Here is an 18640-nt window from a genome sequence, read left to right as displayed (position 1 = left end):
TCTTCCATGTTGCAGCATTTATCAGTGCTTCATTCCCTTTTATGGCCAGATAACATTCCATTGCATGGATATACCACAGTTTGTCCATTCATCAGCTGGACATTTGGATTGTTTCCACTTTTGGGCTTTTATGAATACTGCTGCTATGAACATTCATGTACAAGTTTTTGTGTGAACTGTAGTTTTATTTCTCTTGGGTATATAACTAGGAACCAAATTGGCTGGATCATATGTTTAACCTTTTGAGGAACTGCCAAACTATTTTTTGAAGTGATGGTATGTACCATTTTATAACCCCACCAGCAATTAGGGTTTGTTTCTCTATACCCACAGCAACGCTTATTATTGTCTGTCTTTTAATATAGCCATCCTAGTAGGTGTGAAGTGGAATTCCATGGTTTTGATTTGCATTGCCCTAATGAATAATAATGTTGAACATCTTTTCATGGGCTTATTGGCCATTTGTATATCACTTTCAGAGAAATGTCTACTCAGATCCTTTGACCATTTGAAGATTGCGTTGTTTGTCTTTTTATTGTTGAGTTGTGATAGTTCTTTGTGTATATTCTGGATGGTAGACCTTTATCAGATACACGAATTGCAAATATTTTCTCCCATTCTGAGGCATGTGTTTTCACTTTCTTGCTAGTGTTCTTTGACTCACAGAGTTGTAAGTTTTGACAAAGCCCTATTTATCTAGTTTTTCTTTTGGTTGCTTGTGCTTTTGGTGTCACATCTAAGAAACTGTTGCCCAATCCAAGGTCATACAGGTTTATACCTGTTTCCTTTTAAGAGTTTTATGGTTTTAGGCCTTGCATTTAGGCCTGTGATCCATTTTGAGTTAATTTTTTGTATATGGTGTGAACTGAGGTTCCAATTTCATTCTTTTGCATGTGGATATTGAGTTGTCCCTGGACCATTTGTTGAAAAGACTATTCTTTCCCTCACTGAATGGTCCTAGAACTCTTGTTGAAATCCATTACCCCTACATGTATGGGTTTATTTCTGGATTCTTATTTCTTTTCTCTTGGTCTATGTGTCTGTGACAGTGCCACATTAATCTTGCTCCATACCACACTGTTTTAATTACTGTAGCTTTGTAGTAAGTTTTGAAATTAGGACATGTGAGTCCTACAACTTTGTTCTTTTCCAAGGTTGTTTCAGGTATTTGGGGTCCTTTGCCTTTCCATATGATTTGAGAATCAACTTGTCATTTCTGAAAAAAAGGCAGTTAGAATTTTGACAGGGATTACATTAAATTTGTAGATCAATTTGGGAAACATTGCCATCTTAACAATATTGTCTTCCAATCCATAGAAATAAGGGATGTTTTTCCATTTATTTTGACCTCGAGTTTTTTTCAACACTATTTTGTAGTTATCAGTGTACAACTCTTGCATACTTCTGGTTAAATTTATTCCTAAGTATTTTATTTTATTCTTTTAGGTGCTATTGTAAATGGAAATGTTTCTTGATTTTATTTTCTGATTGTTCATTGCTTCTTTTAGACTTTAAGCATAGATTTGTTTGTTTGTTTTTTTTTGCGGTACGCGGGCCTCTCACTGTTGTGGCCTCTCCCATTGCGGAGCACAGGCTCCGGACGCGCAGGCTCAGAGGTCATGGCTCACGGACCCAGCCGCTCCGCGGCATGTGGGATCCTCCCGGACCGGGGCACGAACCCATGTGCCCTGCATCGGCAGGCAGACTCTCAACCACTGCGCCACCATGGAAGCCCTAAGCATAGGTTTTAAAAATTAATTTCACTCCTCTGTATCTGTAGAAGGGAAAATAAAAGTGAATTGAGTTGTCAAGAACTTCATGTTCAGAGCCCATCTATTCTGAACCATTTCTTAATCAAAATTGTCAGTAGCTATGTCTTTCCTCACAGTATCATCCTCTGTTCCAACAGTGAACCGTTTCCTAAAATAGTACTCCACTGCTGTAGGGATTTTCTTTCAAATTATCAACAAGTATCCTGCACATTTTTAATGCAGACATTTTCCTGTTTGCCTTAGTTTCATTTTCTTCCTCAGTTAGATCAGATGCTTCTGAAAGTTAAACAGTGTCTCTTCAAAGACCATAGGAATTCCATGATAAACTGATGTTTGACATTTTAACAGAAATCCTGCATGATGCATGAATCAGTCACATCAATTGCCTATGCTTCAAAATTTTTTATCTATTCTGAGGGGTTTCTTCTGCCTTCGGTTACGTGCCTGGCACGTGAATGAGCAGTTCTTTTGCATGTCACGAAGCTTCATCAACTTCCCTGGTTTTTCTCTTTATTACAGATTTCTTTTTTTCACAAGCACTTTTATGCTGTTTTACAAGAAATTATGAATTGCTCTGATTCCTGTAATGAGTAATTTGTTTTACTGATATGAAACTTATATCCTGCTGTCTGTTTGTTTTCATGCTTTTCTATGAACAAACTCTTAATTTTAAGGGCAAATTATACTACAATGATTTTGAAGGCGTTTTAAGCGACATATAAACACAAGTAACTCAAAGTGATATCAGTACGAATACCTGTGACCAAGTTCATGTACGTTCATGCAGAAACAACTGTCACAGCTCCCTCTTGGCTAGCTACAACCACAACACGCATTGGTTCTAATATTTTGAAATTCTGTTGCATAAAATGATGACCACCCATTTTCTTGACTGTTGCTCTCAAAAAAGGTAACGTCGTCCTTGCACAACAGTTTAATGTAACATTTTCTCTATATTTATGGGTATATGTTAGTGGCTGAGTAATCTCTTTAGGCATTGCTTAAAATTAGGATATGTATTTACTTCCTCTTCATTGACCCCTTACCTCCCTACTCCAGACTTCTCTTCCTTATTATAATGTTGATGATCTCACCATTCATTTATCACTTCTCATAATCTACTGAATCATTCATGGCTCCTCCCACCTACATTTTGCCTTCACCAACTCCTACCAGTTTAACTTTCTGAAGATCTCTACACGTGTTCCATTCTTTGTGTTCCTTCTACTGCTAACATGGTTCAGGTAGCTGCCATAGCCTTCTTACTGGTTTCACTATATCCATTTTATTTCCCTCAAAGTCATGTTTCACAGAGTCCTCACGTATTTAAAATACAAACTAAGCATGTAATTCCCTTATGTAAAAGTCTTCAGTGGCTCACTTCCGTCTAAGAGTACGATTAAGAATGTAGTCTCTGAATTTGAAGACTTGATTTCAAGTCACAACACAGATGTATTGTTATGATTACAACAGGATCCTTTCCAGGCTCCTTAATATCAACTCTCAAGTCTTCTGTGGCCTTTGTCTATTCTTCTAGTCTCATTTCTTGCTTGTAGCTCCCTGTACCTTGGGTGCTGATTCTTCCCTCTCTGCCTTTGTTCATGCTGTTCCTCGGCAGAGCCTCGTCTGATTTTTGCCTCCTTGGGCATGAACGTCCACTAGGGTTCAGTTTAATGGTCACTTTTTCCCTGAAACTTCCCTAATTACCCCCCAACCCATACCTTCTGATTTGGTTTGGACATTTGTCCTTTGAGCTTCCATAATACCCTTTACTTACTATTCTTATACTTACTGCATTTGATTATAATTTTCTGTTTGTGTTTATTTCTATCATATACTAAGTTCCCTATGGGCAGGAAGTGGGTTTGATCACTTCAGGATAGAGGACACATAGAGAATACCCAGTAAATTGGGCTGAATGAATGACTTCTCATTTAATAATGTTTGTATTATTACCATCTGAAGACTTGTATAGTCCAGACTCCATATCAAGACATTTAAAACAAAACTGATCTTTCTTGGTATAAAACAAAAATCCATTTTCTGCTCCTGATGACTAACTTATTTCTGCTAGGAACTACCACTCTACCAGCCGTCTGGGCTAGAAAGTTTCATTGACCCTGACAAGTTCTTTCCTCCCCATATCAGTAAATTGCTTTTAAAATATCACTATTAACTCACATTTTAACATGCTTGTTATTTTTAATCGACTGTAGTAATTTTACATGCATTTAGGTCTATGCATATATACACACATACATTAGCTGCTGTTGACATTGCAACAATATTGAAGAACATTTTGGAATAATCACCTGTCATCCTCTACCTTAATACAGTTTTGCTTATTTCCTTTTATAAGCGTAGTTGCATAGCTGCAGTCACAATGAATATAACCATTTTGGATCCTTATGCACCTTTTTAAAATTTTTTATTTTTAAATGAAGTGTTGGAATGAAGCTTCTTTTTGGGTTCCTTGAGGGTGCCACACTACCCTGAAGGCTCCATAGCTTCAGTATTTTCAGAGGTCAGCGGTAGGTCTTTGAAGGCTGGCATCTGTAGATCCCCCCATGCTTTCGTTGCTATGCCACTCAGCTCTGCTGTATGGTTTGTTTCCTTAAGGCATAGCTGAGGACTTCATGTACCTTGCCTTCTTTCCCCACTCCAACTTTTTGTTTTGGGTAATTTCAAACCTACAGAAAAAGTGAAAGAAAAGGAGAATGAACACCTATATATGCTTTACCTAGATTTGCCAATCGTTAACATGTTACCACACTGCTTTATCTTGCCCGTGTGGGCACATGCTCCCTCCGTTTACTCATGTATCTGTGTTTTCTGTTTTGCTCAACTATCTGAAAGTAAATTGCAGATACCGTGACACTTTAAATACATCAGCATGTATCTCCTAGGGATAAGGATGTTTTCTTACAAAGCCACACCATTATGACCTCAGGAAATTTAACCTTAGTACAATATTACCTGATAAGTATTGAATGTTATGATTTCTCCACTTTTCCAGTAATATCCTAGCTTTTTTTTTTTTAGGTCCAGTCCAATCAAGGATCCCACAATGCATTTAGTTTTCAATCTCTTTGGTGTCCTTTCATCTAGCAGAGCACCCCCCAACTTTTCTTTTTCTCTCACTTAACATTTATATATTTTAGGCACCCAAGCCAGTTGTTTTGTTAAATGCCTGACAATTTAGATTTCTCTGATTGTTCATTGCTATCATATTCAGGTTAAACATATTTGGCAAGAATACAACATGAATAATGGATCTTTTTCAGTATGTCTCATCAGGAGGTCACTGTCCTTTTTGGACACTGAGAGACCCTTATGAAAAAGATGGCCCCTGTGTCCTTTTGACATCCTGGTAGTCTGTCACAGCTTCCTTGCTCTGTGTAAAACAAGATGTTCTGAGTTACTTTGGTATATTTCATGCCCATACCCAGGATCAGCTATTTCTCCAAGAAGTCCTGTTTCCTTACACTAGAAAATGATGTTAGAGAACATAATCTGGGCCATAGGGGTGCCTGTTGTGACTGAATTGGTCATTGTTTCTAACCCTCTTCACTAGACAGTTAGGAATTTTTTTTAAAGAAAAATGTACCTTAAATTTATCTTATTTTGTAATTCACACATAAGAGTCAAGGTTTCCATGTACTTGATTTTGTATTTTTATATCTTATGATGAAAATATTGGTTCCTAATTTATAGGAACATAATTACTTATTTGCTTTTTCCTATTATATGTTTTAATTTCAAGCTAATAGTATCTGTATTACTAAAATAGGGTAAGTTAAAATAGCTTAAGATTTGTTTTTAATTATTTTATCTTGAGAATATATCCCAGAGTCAAAGTACTACGCTTAAACTTCACCTCAACTCTGTTCACTTCTACTTCTGTAAGTAACCATTTTTATTTTTAAATTATCTTTCTGTTGATCTTTAAAACATATGCAAATTCAAATAACTTCATATTCCTTTTTAAAATAAAAGGTAACATACTATGCACTATTTTGCACTTTTCTTTTCCCACTAGATAGTACATTCTGGAAATCATGACACAGCAGTACAGAGAGATCTTTCTCGTTCTCTTCTACAGCTGCATCTTACTCCCCTGTGTAACTATGTTAGACATTTAGATTTAGTCTTTTGCAATTACTGTGTTATAACCTTTATATTTTAGAAATATGTGTAACCTAAGTATATACTCTCAAAGAACTGAAAACAGGATTCAAACATACGTGTGTGCCAGTGTTTCCGTCAGCATTATTTCCAGTAGTCAAAAGGTGGAAACAACCCAAATGTCCATACAGGTGAATGGAGAAACAAAATGTAGTATATACATACAATGGAATATTACTCAGCCATAGAAGAGGGATGAAGTTCTGATACATACAACACGGATGAACCTTAAAAAACATTCCGCTAAGTGAAATAAGCCAGACACAAAAGGGCAAATGCTGTATGATTCCACTTATAAGAATAAATCTAGGATGGGCAAATTCACAGACAGAAAGTAGATTAGAGGTTTCCAGAGACTGAGGGGAAGGGGAGAATGCAGTTACTGTTTAAAGAGGGTAGGGATTTTTTGTTTGGGCTGATGAAAATTTTTGGAAATAGCTGTTGGTGATGGTTGCACAATACCATGAATGTAATTAATGCCATTGAATTGTACACTTAAAATGACGGAAATGGTAAATTGTACGTGACATATATATTTACAATAAAGAAAATAGTTATATATACATACATATGTATATGTAATTAGTAGTAAATCTCTTTAAAGCATTACAGGTCAGTAATGAATTAGAAATTTGGGAGAGACTATCCAAAGCAGTTGAGTTCCTGGAGCATTTAGCAGGAACTCTAGAGCTCATTTTGGCCTGAAATAGGTCTCTAAACTTAGACATTAAAAGGGTTCTTGAAACATCTATATCTTTTGATCCTGACATAAGATGATAAAACATTTGAAACCTGAATGTGACAATTACTCTTCCATATCTTTTCCTAACCCGTTGTATTTTCCTGTATTTTTTAGTCAGCAAAACTATGAAGTTAACGTTGTCATCTTTTGGTACCTGTTCTCATTTTACAAAGGAAAGAATAGGCTCAGAGAAGATGCCTTTCCCCAGGGCACATAGCTGTAAAGAACACAGGAGTTCTTTCGTGTCCCAGTGCAGTTCTTACTGAATTATCATTAATTACATAATTATTTAATGAGTGTCTACTGTGTGCTAGCACTGGGAATATAATAATGAACACAACAAATCCCATGTCCTTTCTCAGAGTCTATAGTTTAATAAAGGAGGGAGCCCCACAGTTATCATACAGTATGACAAAGTGGGTTAAAGTATTAATACGACAACTATGAGAACAGTGCAGAGGGACTGTTTGAAACAATGTGTAATATTCAGAAACATCTGATATCTGGTTCAGTTTACAGTTCTATAACCACGTGAGTAAAACCTAAGCTTTCCATCTTCTTTGGAAAACCGCTAGTTTTCAAAGACCTTATTAGCCTTTCACAGCCTCAGACCAGCCACTTATCGCTGGTACTTGCACACTGTGGGTTGAAACTTACTCAGCTCTGGAAAGAACTTGTTTTCCCCGGCTGCGGAAACAGATCTGCCATTCCTCCTTCATGGGCCTACTGAAGTCCAGCACTGTGTAACAATACTCCTGATGCAGAGTAGGTGCTGAATAAACGTTTATTCAGTAAGTGAATAAAAACTTCCCAGATCAAGCCCTCCAACTGAATTGAAGCAATTCTGCTTCTGCTGTATTACGTTACCTACATACGGATTTCCTGGTATTCCTGTGGCCTGGGCACTGGTATTGTTACTTTAATTTTTTGTTATTCTTTACTAATTGAATATGATCATATTCTCCAAAACAAGGTAAACTTTGTTGTTCCAAAACATCTCAAACTTCCATATATAGAACTTTTACAAGAAGCACAAATATTCCCTCTGTAATGTTTTATAAGGGTACCATTGAAACTACTGAAAGATCAAACATGTTAACATATAGGTGTCTGATTTTATAGTTAGATGTTTGTACTGTTTTGTAGAGTATGTAAGCTTTTAATGGTTTTAGGATCTTTTTGGTATTATGCTTCAAGGGAAATTAAATATTTGTTATTTTATCCTAATTTTCAGGTAAAGAAGATACTCCCTCATTACTTGGTCTCTGTGGGTCTCTAACATCAGTGGCAAGTTACAAATCTCTAACAAGCCTAAAATCTAATGACTACCTTGCAAGTCCTACAACAGAGATGACAAGTCCAGGTCTAACTCCATCCTGAAAAATTTTATGTAAAAGCCAAAAGTTTTTATGTTGCAAATGTTCTATTTATGTAAGTTTGACTGCTGGGAAAACATCTGGAATTTTATATTGCTCTGGCACATGTCTGGAATTCTGTCGCTTATATTAGAGAATTCAGTCCACTCCATGTAAACTTCTGAGTGAAAACAGAATGACTCTGCCACTTTTCATTTTAAAATTCCTATATTTGTCACTGAGGAAGTTTAAAAATGAATAGGCTTAAAAAAAACTTTCAGAGATCCTCTAAGTTAATAATCCATGGCAAATTGTACGTATTTATTATTGAGCTGATTTTCATATATTTAAACGTGTCATAATTGCCAGAGACAGAGTTCAAGGTTTTATTCTAGAGACTTAAGCTAAGTATTTTCTTTTGCTCTTTTATTCAGTGATTAAATTTTCTAAGAATGAGTTAACTTCATTTTTCATGAATTTCTTCCCAAGTTCTGATATTTAAATGCCTTGCCTTTAAAGTGAAGAGAAAGCTTCTTAGCTGCAGTTTCACAGTGGCTTATTCAGTTTTTATCATTTGGCATCAACCTAACATTCCACTTAACATTTTATAAATTTTGTAGGATGTGTCGTTAGGCAGTTACTAAAGTTGTTAGGGTCACAGGGAAAGTGTTTTACAGTATTTTAGACCATTAAGGTAAAGTGAATACATTTCTTGTTTTTGTTTTTCCAAGATTTTCTTAAAAGTTTATCAATTTCAAAATTGACCAAATTTATGTCTCATAAACTGGAAACATTTAAAAATGTAGAACAGATTTTGAAAAAGTATTTTATCAGAAAAGAGTTCAAGTTCATTTAAGGATCTGAGAAGCTTTTAAAGTAAGGATCAGTAGGCTAATCACCATACTTAACAATATGTCTGACATCCAGTGCTGCTTTTCTGCCTCGTATGCAAGAATGAATTGTGTCATACCTGCTTTACAGCTTCTGTCATTAATCATGCCACAATCTCATTTTAAAATTGATGTTAATGTTAAAAGTTACTCCACTTCTACAGGTAAAAAAATTAGTTTTTTTTTAAAAAGCCATGAGCCGTCTTTTAAATTTTTGCAAATTTTGGAACTGTACATTTGTCCCTAAAAATTCCACCATGTTGAAAGAGAAAATGTATGAAGTATATTTTCTGTAGTAAGTAATATGAGGAAAACATGATCAGCTGTGCCAAAGAAGTTTTTATACATTGTTTACATGAAGAGGCTACTACAGTACTTATTGGGGACTTCATATGCCATTTTTATTTGTTAACAAAACACTACATTCAAACTTAGTAACTTTGACATATAGAATGTTCCTCCTAAAATATTTGATTGAGAGGAGACAAGAAGCACTTGTTACAGTCATTCTTTGTATTAGAAATATGGGAGTGTGGTGGTTCTCTGAAATATTTAGAGCTTTACGCTCATCATTTGGAATTTAAGATAATAAACAGTAACAAGGCTAGTCTTATATGTAAGACCATTCAAACAGTGTCATTTCAGGGACAAAGAAGGCCTGAAATCCCTTAAAATAAATTATCTTAGATGTACCAGAACATATTCAGAGCTTTATTCCTTTAGCTTGAGGCTTTAGTACTTGCAGTAATGCAAATATTGAGAAATGGTACCTTTATTCTTAATTCTGTACACATTATTGTGAGTGAGGGGTATCTAAAGTAATTTGTAATCAGCCTGGGGGAACAGAAGGAAGGTTTAAATGAGGACAGTGGAAACCTTGGGAGGAGGGAATGAGAATGGTGAAGGAGGGGAACTTCAAAAATTTTAGGCTAGCCTTAAGCACTATTGCTGCTTTCCTAACAGCTATCAGAATGTTTAAATGCTTTCATTCACGGTCCACTCTCAAATGTCATTTATTATCCTTCAGTAATTAAAAAAAAAATCATTGTTAAATTTTTTCCATACATTTTTATAATATAGAAACACAAGGTTCCATAATTGATCAAGTTTTTCAGATTTGCCTAATGTGTATAATAACTTGTGCATCTTAACATGCTGCTAAATGCAGATTTAAACATGACATCTGAGGATAATGACTTTTTCTCCTTTCTTGGAGCTCTTGGCATAAAATTCATCTGCTAATGTGACTTCAGGTTTCTACACAGTTCATTTCACACTAGTTATAGAGGTAGTTTGTTAATGTTTGCATGAGGTATGTCTCAATCTTTAATTTTAGGTGGTAGTGTTTCTTGTTCACACACCCTCCCCTAAATAGAATGCTGAACTATATGCTACTATTTCCATGTGTATTTTGTTGCCTTGATGTACGACACTTGTTGCATGTATATTAAACATTTTGTACCATGCAGTAGCAGTCTTATTTTTTTCCTTGACAAAAAGTTACTACTTTATTCAAGATGTACAGTGAACTTTCGTTTCAACAAATGTGGTAAGTGTATATCAACACCTAAAATACTAATATGAAAATGGTTTCGGAGAAATCCTCATTTCGTATCAAATTAAATACGTTTTATTTTTTTTTAAATGACACGATATGCTTTAAAGCTGACAACATCTGCTGAAGTGGTAGTGGTTTTAGCAGTGTTCTGATTTTATTATGTAACAACCATGTCTGTTTTCTCACCTGTAAAATGGAAACATCACCATCTTCTCAGCACCTGCCTGATGGCATCAGGATGTCAACGTTAAATAAAATCATATGTATAAGTTGTTAAGCGGTAAGTACCAAATACAGACTACGGTTAATTATGATTGACAGAAACCTTAAAAATGCAAGTAGACTCAGCTGGTTTTTATTTAAGTCATCTTTATTAGATTTACATACAAGTTTTCAAGTGGTTAAAAATGTTTCTCAAATTTACAACTTATGTAAATTCTTTGTTAAATTTCCTGTTGTTGGTTACAGTTTCTAGTTTTGATAAACTAATACATTGGATTACCTTGGAAATGTCACATGACTGCTTTGAACATCAGGGCTCCTTATTTTTTTTAAACTAGTCCACTTTGCTCTTCTGTAAGCAAAGCACCTTGTATTTTGCTTTAGCATTTGTTTTTTTTCACTGATAGGAGAAGATAAAATTATACCAATGTCACAGTGGTACCTTTTAAAAATATATTTTAATCCAAACCAAAACTTTTGTTTTTAAATAGATCACCTTATTATAAGTCCTATTTTTCATACTGCCAGTTATTTTTCTAAAACCCAACTAAAACCAAAGTTTCACTACACAGCACTTGGCCTTAACACGTGACACATTCTAGTGTTTTCTGTTCTATAGCTGTGCTAAACTGTGCTACCCTATTTTCTTTCAGTTAAAAGAAAATACTGGTCTTGAGGGAAAATCAAAACAGAACACAACTGTAACTTCTAAAGCCGTGCCAAAAATACTTACTTGGGTCCCTGTTGCTTCTTGTTCCTCCTTTGGCAGACAAGGCCCCTTGGACTCCATTTCCAATCTTATCTCCTACCTCATGGCCACATATACTCTCTGCTCAAGCCACTGGCGCTAAATACCACTGCCTGATTGAAGACTCCCAACCTCCAGGTATGTTTAATTGGATCGCATGTCCTAATCTTAGAAGCATTTCCTGACCAGTCCCTCCACCACAGGCTGAGGGGAGAATTCTTCAGCTTTTCCATCACTCCTTTTGTATACTTGTAGCAATCACAGCTGAAACCTGAAGGCCAGTGAGAGTATCTGAAATGTCATCTTATCTCCAGTGCTTTTTATACTGCCTACCACATAAAAGGTCTCAGTAAGTGCTGAATGATAGATTAAAATGTAACAGCAGTGATTTATTTTTAAAAGTTCATTTTGGAAAAAAATTTTAAAGTGATACACTAAACTTTCCCACATCCCTGTAATTTGTGCCCCAGAAAAAAAGAGGTTAGGATTTAAAGTAGTCAAATGTGGCTAAATAAGCATAGTGAATAGTCTTCCTAGAAATAAAAGAAAATTTTACTTTAATTCTATATTACTTTTTTTAAAAGTCAAACGTGTATTATATGAAAGGTAGCAAACATGTAATACTTGCATAAGACATTTTTCTTAAAAAATTTAAATGTGTAGGTTAGAAATTAACATTGACAGAATGAAACTGTTTCCTTTCAGAAACATTACCAAGGACACAATTTGTAACCAAATGCTTTTCGGTTGCTACTGTTAATGCTTCTGGACCACTTAAGTATAGAGAAAGCTTCAGTTCAGCCTTCTTTTCATTCAGATACATTGCATGTAATGTCTGTTAGAAAAACTGTAGGGAATTAGATTTATTTAAGTTATTCTAGTCATAAAGTAAGAATTTTTCACAACTGCAGTCAGTAGTGGGGTGGGGGGAGGATGAAAATTTCCCTTCCGTTGTTTATAAGTGACATTAAGTTGAAATACGTGACCGCTTTTTGAGAGCATTTCAAAACCTAAATTTTTCTGCCTTTTTCTACCAGTTATCAAAAAGAAGCATAGCAGAACCAAGGTAAATTTAAATTTAATACTGTTAAACATCAGTGTTCAAGATAAACTTTCATGTTTGTGTGTTTTTTATATATATGTGTGTAGTATAGCATTAACATAATGATTTTATATGAAAATATTTAGCTAGAAGCACAGTGATATTTTAAGAAAGCACAAAATATTTTAACGAAAATATAAGTCAAAGTTATAAATATATTTTTATGGATATATATGTTGCAAACTTAAGGTAACACAGGATAAAATAAACACAAAAGGTTAAATACAAACCCTACAGAGTTTATTTCTGGTGAAACATAAACAGTTTTCTGCTATATTAGAAAATACATTAATTCCTCTACCAACACTAGAGATTTGTCACTTAAATATATTACTCTATTTCAGGGAAAAAAATGCTTCACATTTTCATAAAATTCACATAGACTGCAATAAAGTGCTTTTTCTCCCAGGATACAGAACCTGAGAAAAACAAAAATATTAAAAAAGAATATTGTTTCTTGTCTTGAAATCATATCCTTTTTATTTCGTTCTTACATTCATTAAATTATTTAGGCATTAGCGTCCAGTGACCAAAAGCTCTTTCTTCAAGGAAGCTGCTGCCTGTTTAGTTCTTGGTCTAGCATACTGATGTGAGATGTGTAAAATCAAGGGACATTTTGGAAATACTCTGTGACTGATACTGTAGCAATAGTCTCAATTTTGCTAGAACAAGCCAACAGAAATGACCTAGAGAACTCCACAAATGGTAATACGTACATTACAGGACAGCTGAAACCAGAGGCCCTTCCTGTGCTGACAGAGCATTTTTACTGGTCTGAATATAATGTGGTTTTCCACTGTACACCCAAGTTTGACTGAAGTGAACATCTGATACAGGCAGTAAAAGCTCCCTCTCTCTTGCAGAGACAGTAGATAATACAGGGTCTTTAGTCATCAAAAACAGCAGCATCAATATCATACAAATTAGTATATTTTTGGTTCATGAAGATAAAATAACCATACACCTCTGATCAGAGAAATCCTAATATTCATGAGGCCTTAGAACAGTAACAAGGTTAAAAAAAACAAAATACCAAATGCATGTGAATTAAAAAAAATAACTAATAGGTAATATGTGGTATATGTGAATAATGTTATCTGAAGACTGCCTTCCATTATCTACTTTGCTGAAATACTTAAATATCTATGTCCGTGATTTAAATGTGTATAAAAGATTTGCGAATTTTTCTTTTAAGACTCTGTACATCATTCAGCACACAATTCAAAATGTTCTGTTGTCTCTGACACACTCCCAATAGGATTAACTTAAACCAAGATTTGTATCCAGTGTAGAATAATTCTTCGTTTCTTTACAAGAATGCTCAATGGTTATGATTTCTGGACTTTTTCAAAAATCTCAAAAATTAGGATAAAAAATTTATTTAAAAATTAGGATTATGATTTAAATGCAAAGTAGAAATTTTATTCATTTAAATTATAGATAAGAAAGATATAAAACCACTGTAAGATAATGGTGAAAAAAAGCTCTTGTCTAAGATTCTCCATTTTATTATTTGGCCATGGTTGTTATTTCAGGTTGAAATAGCATCTCTAGTATTGCTGTCTTCGAGCATTTTGTTTCTGGAAAAAAGACTTTCCAAATTCATATGTACTGATCATAACAGCACAAGCAGGAGCAATTTTAATTAAACGAGGAATTAGGCCTGAAAGAGAATAGAAAAAATTCACAACAAATTTTACCTTATTTTTTTAAATGTAACTTATTTGGTTTCGTTCTGATAGTTATCAAAGTAAGTGAAGTGATATATGAAATACTGTCCCATAAACTGTTGTCAAAGAAGCAGCCAAACTGCTCACTCCTCACCTCCTCTAGAAATATCAATAGTAAATCTACTGTTATTTAACATTTTTAAACTTTTATAGCAAAGATATTTAGGAGGAAATAGTAAATGTGGAATATTTTCAGTTATTTCCTACTGAAAGGTAATTTAGGAAGGTGATAGATTTAAAGGTAAAAGTAATCATTTTAGTCAATGGTTTGATAAAGGAAATACTTTTACCTGTAAATAATCCGGAAAATCCATTCTTAGCAACAATGTTCTTCATTATAGCCCACGTTGACATTTGCAAAGGCATAGAAACTAAGTGTTAAAGAAATGATGCTATTATAAATTACCACTTAATTTCTAATACAGATAATACACATAAAAGAGTGTTTATGGCCTTTGTGGTATATCGTTTCACTATAGTAAGAACAGATCTGTTTACCTAAAGAGCGATTTTAAATCTTATTTTTAATAGTTGGATTCATTAAAAAGAAAAAATCATAAAGGCAATAAGTTTTAAGGTACATAGGACCAGATGCAGTCGAGGAGGAATATACAGAAGACTTCTTCTGAATTAAGCTTGGCGGTATGTATATCCTTTGTACTTTTTTCCACATCTTAACAGTCTTTCATAATGAAAACTTTTAAAGATGTACAGAAATCTTCATGGGGTTCCCAAAGCCAAAGTAAAGCCCTGATAACCATTTTTCATGAACTTTTATTGCATACATTAAAAAAAAATTTTTTTCCCCAAAAAGAGGTTTTGAGGAAAATAGTTCATTCCTCTCTAGTGAGGTCCTGCTTTATTTAAAACCTTTCTGAATACTAGATGTACCAGTCTTGAAATAAATTAAAGCAGCACTGTCTCCTCCAAAGGTAAGATTTTTCCTGTAACTAACAGTAACATCTCACTTATTTGCAATTACTCAAATATCTGGAACACAGTAAAAACTAATTTATATATCTTTTGAAAACAACAAAAACAGATGTTACTGAAGTTCAAACATAAACCTCATGAACAAGCTGTTCATACATAAAGTTTGCTTACCTTCATTTTACACAACGATTACAAACATCTGGCTTAGCCCACAGACTACTAGATGCAACAGGTGAAAAAAGTCGGCCGAGAAGTAGGCATACTACCATGTGAAAACTGTGAAGCTGAAGATTTCAAAGTCGTGGTCTCAGACCACTGAATGTTGGGCAAACACTCCTCAGTGATCCTCACTAGCTTCTGAGAGCTGCACTATGAAACTCTACAGTAATCAACGTGTACAATGGTGACAACTCTGTCATGAAGAAAGACTAAAGTGTGTATTATTAAGTATGCCTAGGAAAAGGAAAAATTAGAGAAAGATAGCTTTCAAAAACAGCTTTTTAGAATTTGCCACTTAATGAAGAGGGGCTCATTATCTCAAAATTTCTTTTATATAAAATATCAGATTCTCTGCCTATGAAGATAAATGAGGTCTTGTTGATTTACTTAAGAAGCTAAACTATCAATATAAATAGCGTAAGTATAAATATAGTAATTACGTACACATTTTAAAACCAAGAACAAAATATTTATGACTGGAATTTAACTTTCTAAAAAAAGTCAATGACAAAAACTTTACAAGTTGGTAACTTATACTTCATGTTTAAATTATTTCATTTAAATTCTGGAAACAACTGGTAAAAGAAAGGAGGCCAAGTAGCTGGGTATTTCTAATCTTATAGAACTCAAGTCCCAGACTGGTCTCTATTTTAATAGCAGGGTGAAATTAATGTAAAAGAGAAAGAACAGAAGAAAGAGTTATCAACTGGAGGTAAGCCACTGCAGACCTCTAACAGAACCTCGAAAGTATCTCCTGCCTAAAGATCCAACATCAAAGAGCTAATCCTACAGGTGATAAGCAACTTCTTACAGTGTAAGGAAACACCGTGATTATTAAATATTTCAAGCACAGACAACAATAAAATAAACACTCATCTACTGACCATTCAAAGTTATCAAATCCTAACAATTGTATGTTGCAGAAACAATCGAAGCCCCATTTCCAGTGGGCTTGCTATACTTTCTATAATAACGACAGACTGGATCTAGTAGAAGCAACTAACAGTACGCTTTTGTTCTAGAAGAAATTATAGGTTATAAAGAAGTAGATGGGATAATAGGCAGAGAAAACACATCAAAAGAAGGGAAGCTAAAAAATCAACAACAACAACAAAATATGTATGCATACTAATGAAACAAGATGCACTAAGAACAAAGGTTTCCCAGTAATTGCCTATCCTTCATCCTGGTTTGCCTACATTTATTTGAAAGACTGCTTACATAATTTAATCTTCTATATAGCAGGTATGAGACTTAACTCATGGCAGGCAAAATACATAGTCTTTAAGATTTCTTAAATTTTTTGTTTAGGTTTAGAGTATTTTTTTCTGGGTATTCCATTCTGACCGTGTATTAGTTTGAGTTAGATAAAGAGTAAGGTAACAAAGGAAAAAAAAGTCTTGTTTTCCCTATTTTAGATATTCCTAACTTAGTATCCGGAAAGAAAAAATTTTTCATGGCATCTTAGAAATGTTGTAAATTCATTACACTTACTTTTCCGACTGTCATATATCCAAAGTTGTGTCTGCTTTTGTGTTTTTACCACATCAAATGGCAAAGTTACAACAGCTGCAAACTAACAAAAAGTAAAACTGATTTAAATCTATTTTTCCTAAAGTATTTTAATATTCTAATTAGCACATTACTTAATAAGGATAGTAATAAAAATCACAGCTAAACTGAAACATAAAATGAAACCAGAGGTATTTTAAAAGAAGCTCTATTAAAGAAAACAGATATATGTCTTACATATTCCTCCCAAAATTCAGGAGTAAGTAAAGAGTCTCAGAAAAGTTCCCCTATTTTCCTGAGGTCACACAACTATCAGTGGCAGAGTCAGAATTCCAACCAGACCTCTTTGACTCTGAAACCAGTATTCACATTTTCTGATGCTCCTGTGTGTTCCATTATTCCTTTACTACATATGAAGGTATAATATTTTAAAGTGGAAATTCTCAAGTATCTAGTAAGCATTTAAAATTTTCCAACAAATGTTTTTAAAATAAATATAATTAAAAATTAAATTTAGATAAAGAAAATGTACTTTTAGTTCTATATACCTTTTCTTTACAGGTTTCAACATATTTATCAAATGTAGCTCAACAAGTCACATTTTTAAAAACTTACCTCAAAATGAATCAGTTTAACAATTATTTTCATAATGCCCTAATTAAGCAGTGAAGGTTTTTTGAAATAATAAATTCCCTGAAGAATGTCTCATAATATTTGATACAACAATCATACAAAGTAAAACCTGGTCTCTATTTTTTGCTTCCCAACTCACATTTGGCCAATATGCTCATAAAATACCCTTTAAAATCATTGTATTTATTTCACCTGTCAATGTTAAAAGATTTAAGTTCTTGAAATCAGTTTCAAAGATCTCAGGTAAGATAAAATCAATTATTGTGTCTCCATCTCCACAATCTAACACATACAGTTGTCCCTTAGTATCCGGGGGTATTGGTTACAGATACCCAAATCTGCAGATGCTCAAATCCCTTATATAAAATGGTGCAGTAGAGTCGGCCCTCCATATCTGCGGTTCTGCATCCGTGGATTCAACAATCAGGAATCGAATTGGTTGACTCTGCAGATGCAGAACCTCTGGATAGGGAGGGCCAACGGGAGTATCAAAGGTAGCAACAATGTGGTATGAGCCTGACACTTTGTAGAATGATATGGTGTAGGCTATTTTGTTTTCTGACAGAAAGCCTGGACATTGTCCCACTGATGTGCTTTTTCTGCTGTTATTTGATAACAGTCAAAAGGCAGCAGTATTTTCTAAATCATTAAAATTTTTTAAAATAAATTTTCTATGTTAGGCAGAAGCAGAAGAATAGAGAACGTTCCTTCATATTACTGGAAAGCTGGGACAACAGCCTATAGCCATTATTCAATGGCTATAGGATATATAGCCATTTTTTTTTAAGATGTAAAGCATTAAGTACAGAATTGGTTCTACAATTCCAAGTGTTATGAATCTCTAAATATAAATAGTACTTGTTTTTTCTTCATTCGTGCTGGATTAATATATAAATAAAATAAAATCAGGTTACTTTTAATCACCTCACAAATAAGAAAGATAAAAGATTTTGCTGGTATTCTAACTACTTAAATTGCTAAAAAGAATTGCTCTTTTACCTCAATAGTTTTATACCCCACTAGGCTTAATTTGATAAGA

At 34.1% G+C, this 18640-nt stretch overlaps 2 protein-coding genes across 6 annotated transcripts in view; one reads left to right on the top strand and one right to left on the bottom strand.

Moving 5' to 3' along the window:
* The window catches only part of RUNDC3B (RUN domain containing 3B), a 159355-nt gene extending 142759 nt beyond the window's left edge, over positions 1-16596 (top strand). Inside the window, exon 12 of the mRNA XM_022588273.2 lies at positions 7934-16596. Coding sequence (XP_022443981.1) covers positions 7934-8079 — 146 coding nt within the window. The 3' untranslated portion in view covers positions 8080-16596. The remainder of the gene's footprint in view (positions 1-7933) is intronic.
* SLC25A40 (solute carrier family 25 member 40) overlaps positions 8850-18640 on the bottom strand; it is a 59531-nt gene continuing 49740 nt past the window's right edge. For 3 of the 5 annotated variants that reach the window (XM_089917738.1, XM_022588236.3, XM_089917740.1), the window contains 3 exons: positions 16951-17032; positions 14595-14675; positions 8851-14237 (listed from right to left, as the gene is read on the bottom strand). In XM_089917738.1, coding sequence (XP_089773864.1) covers positions 14125-14237; positions 14595-14675; positions 16951-17032 — 276 coding nt within the window. In that variant the 3' untranslated portion in view covers positions 8851-14124. Of the gene's footprint in view, positions 14238-14594; positions 15691-16950; positions 17033-18640 lie in introns of those variants that run through there. The other 2 variants (XM_022588218.3, XM_089917739.1) reach the window with 2 other exon arrangements.

Source organism: Delphinapterus leucas, chromosome 9 (genome assembly GCF_059928025.1).
Source record: "Delphinapterus leucas isolate spDelLeu-1000000601 "Yukka" chromosome 9, BTC_Dleu_Yukka2, whole genome shotgun sequence".
NCBI lineage: Eukaryota > Metazoa > Chordata > Mammalia > Artiodactyla > Monodontidae > Delphinapterus > Delphinapterus leucas.
This window is presented reverse-complemented; position numbering and strand designations above follow the sequence as displayed.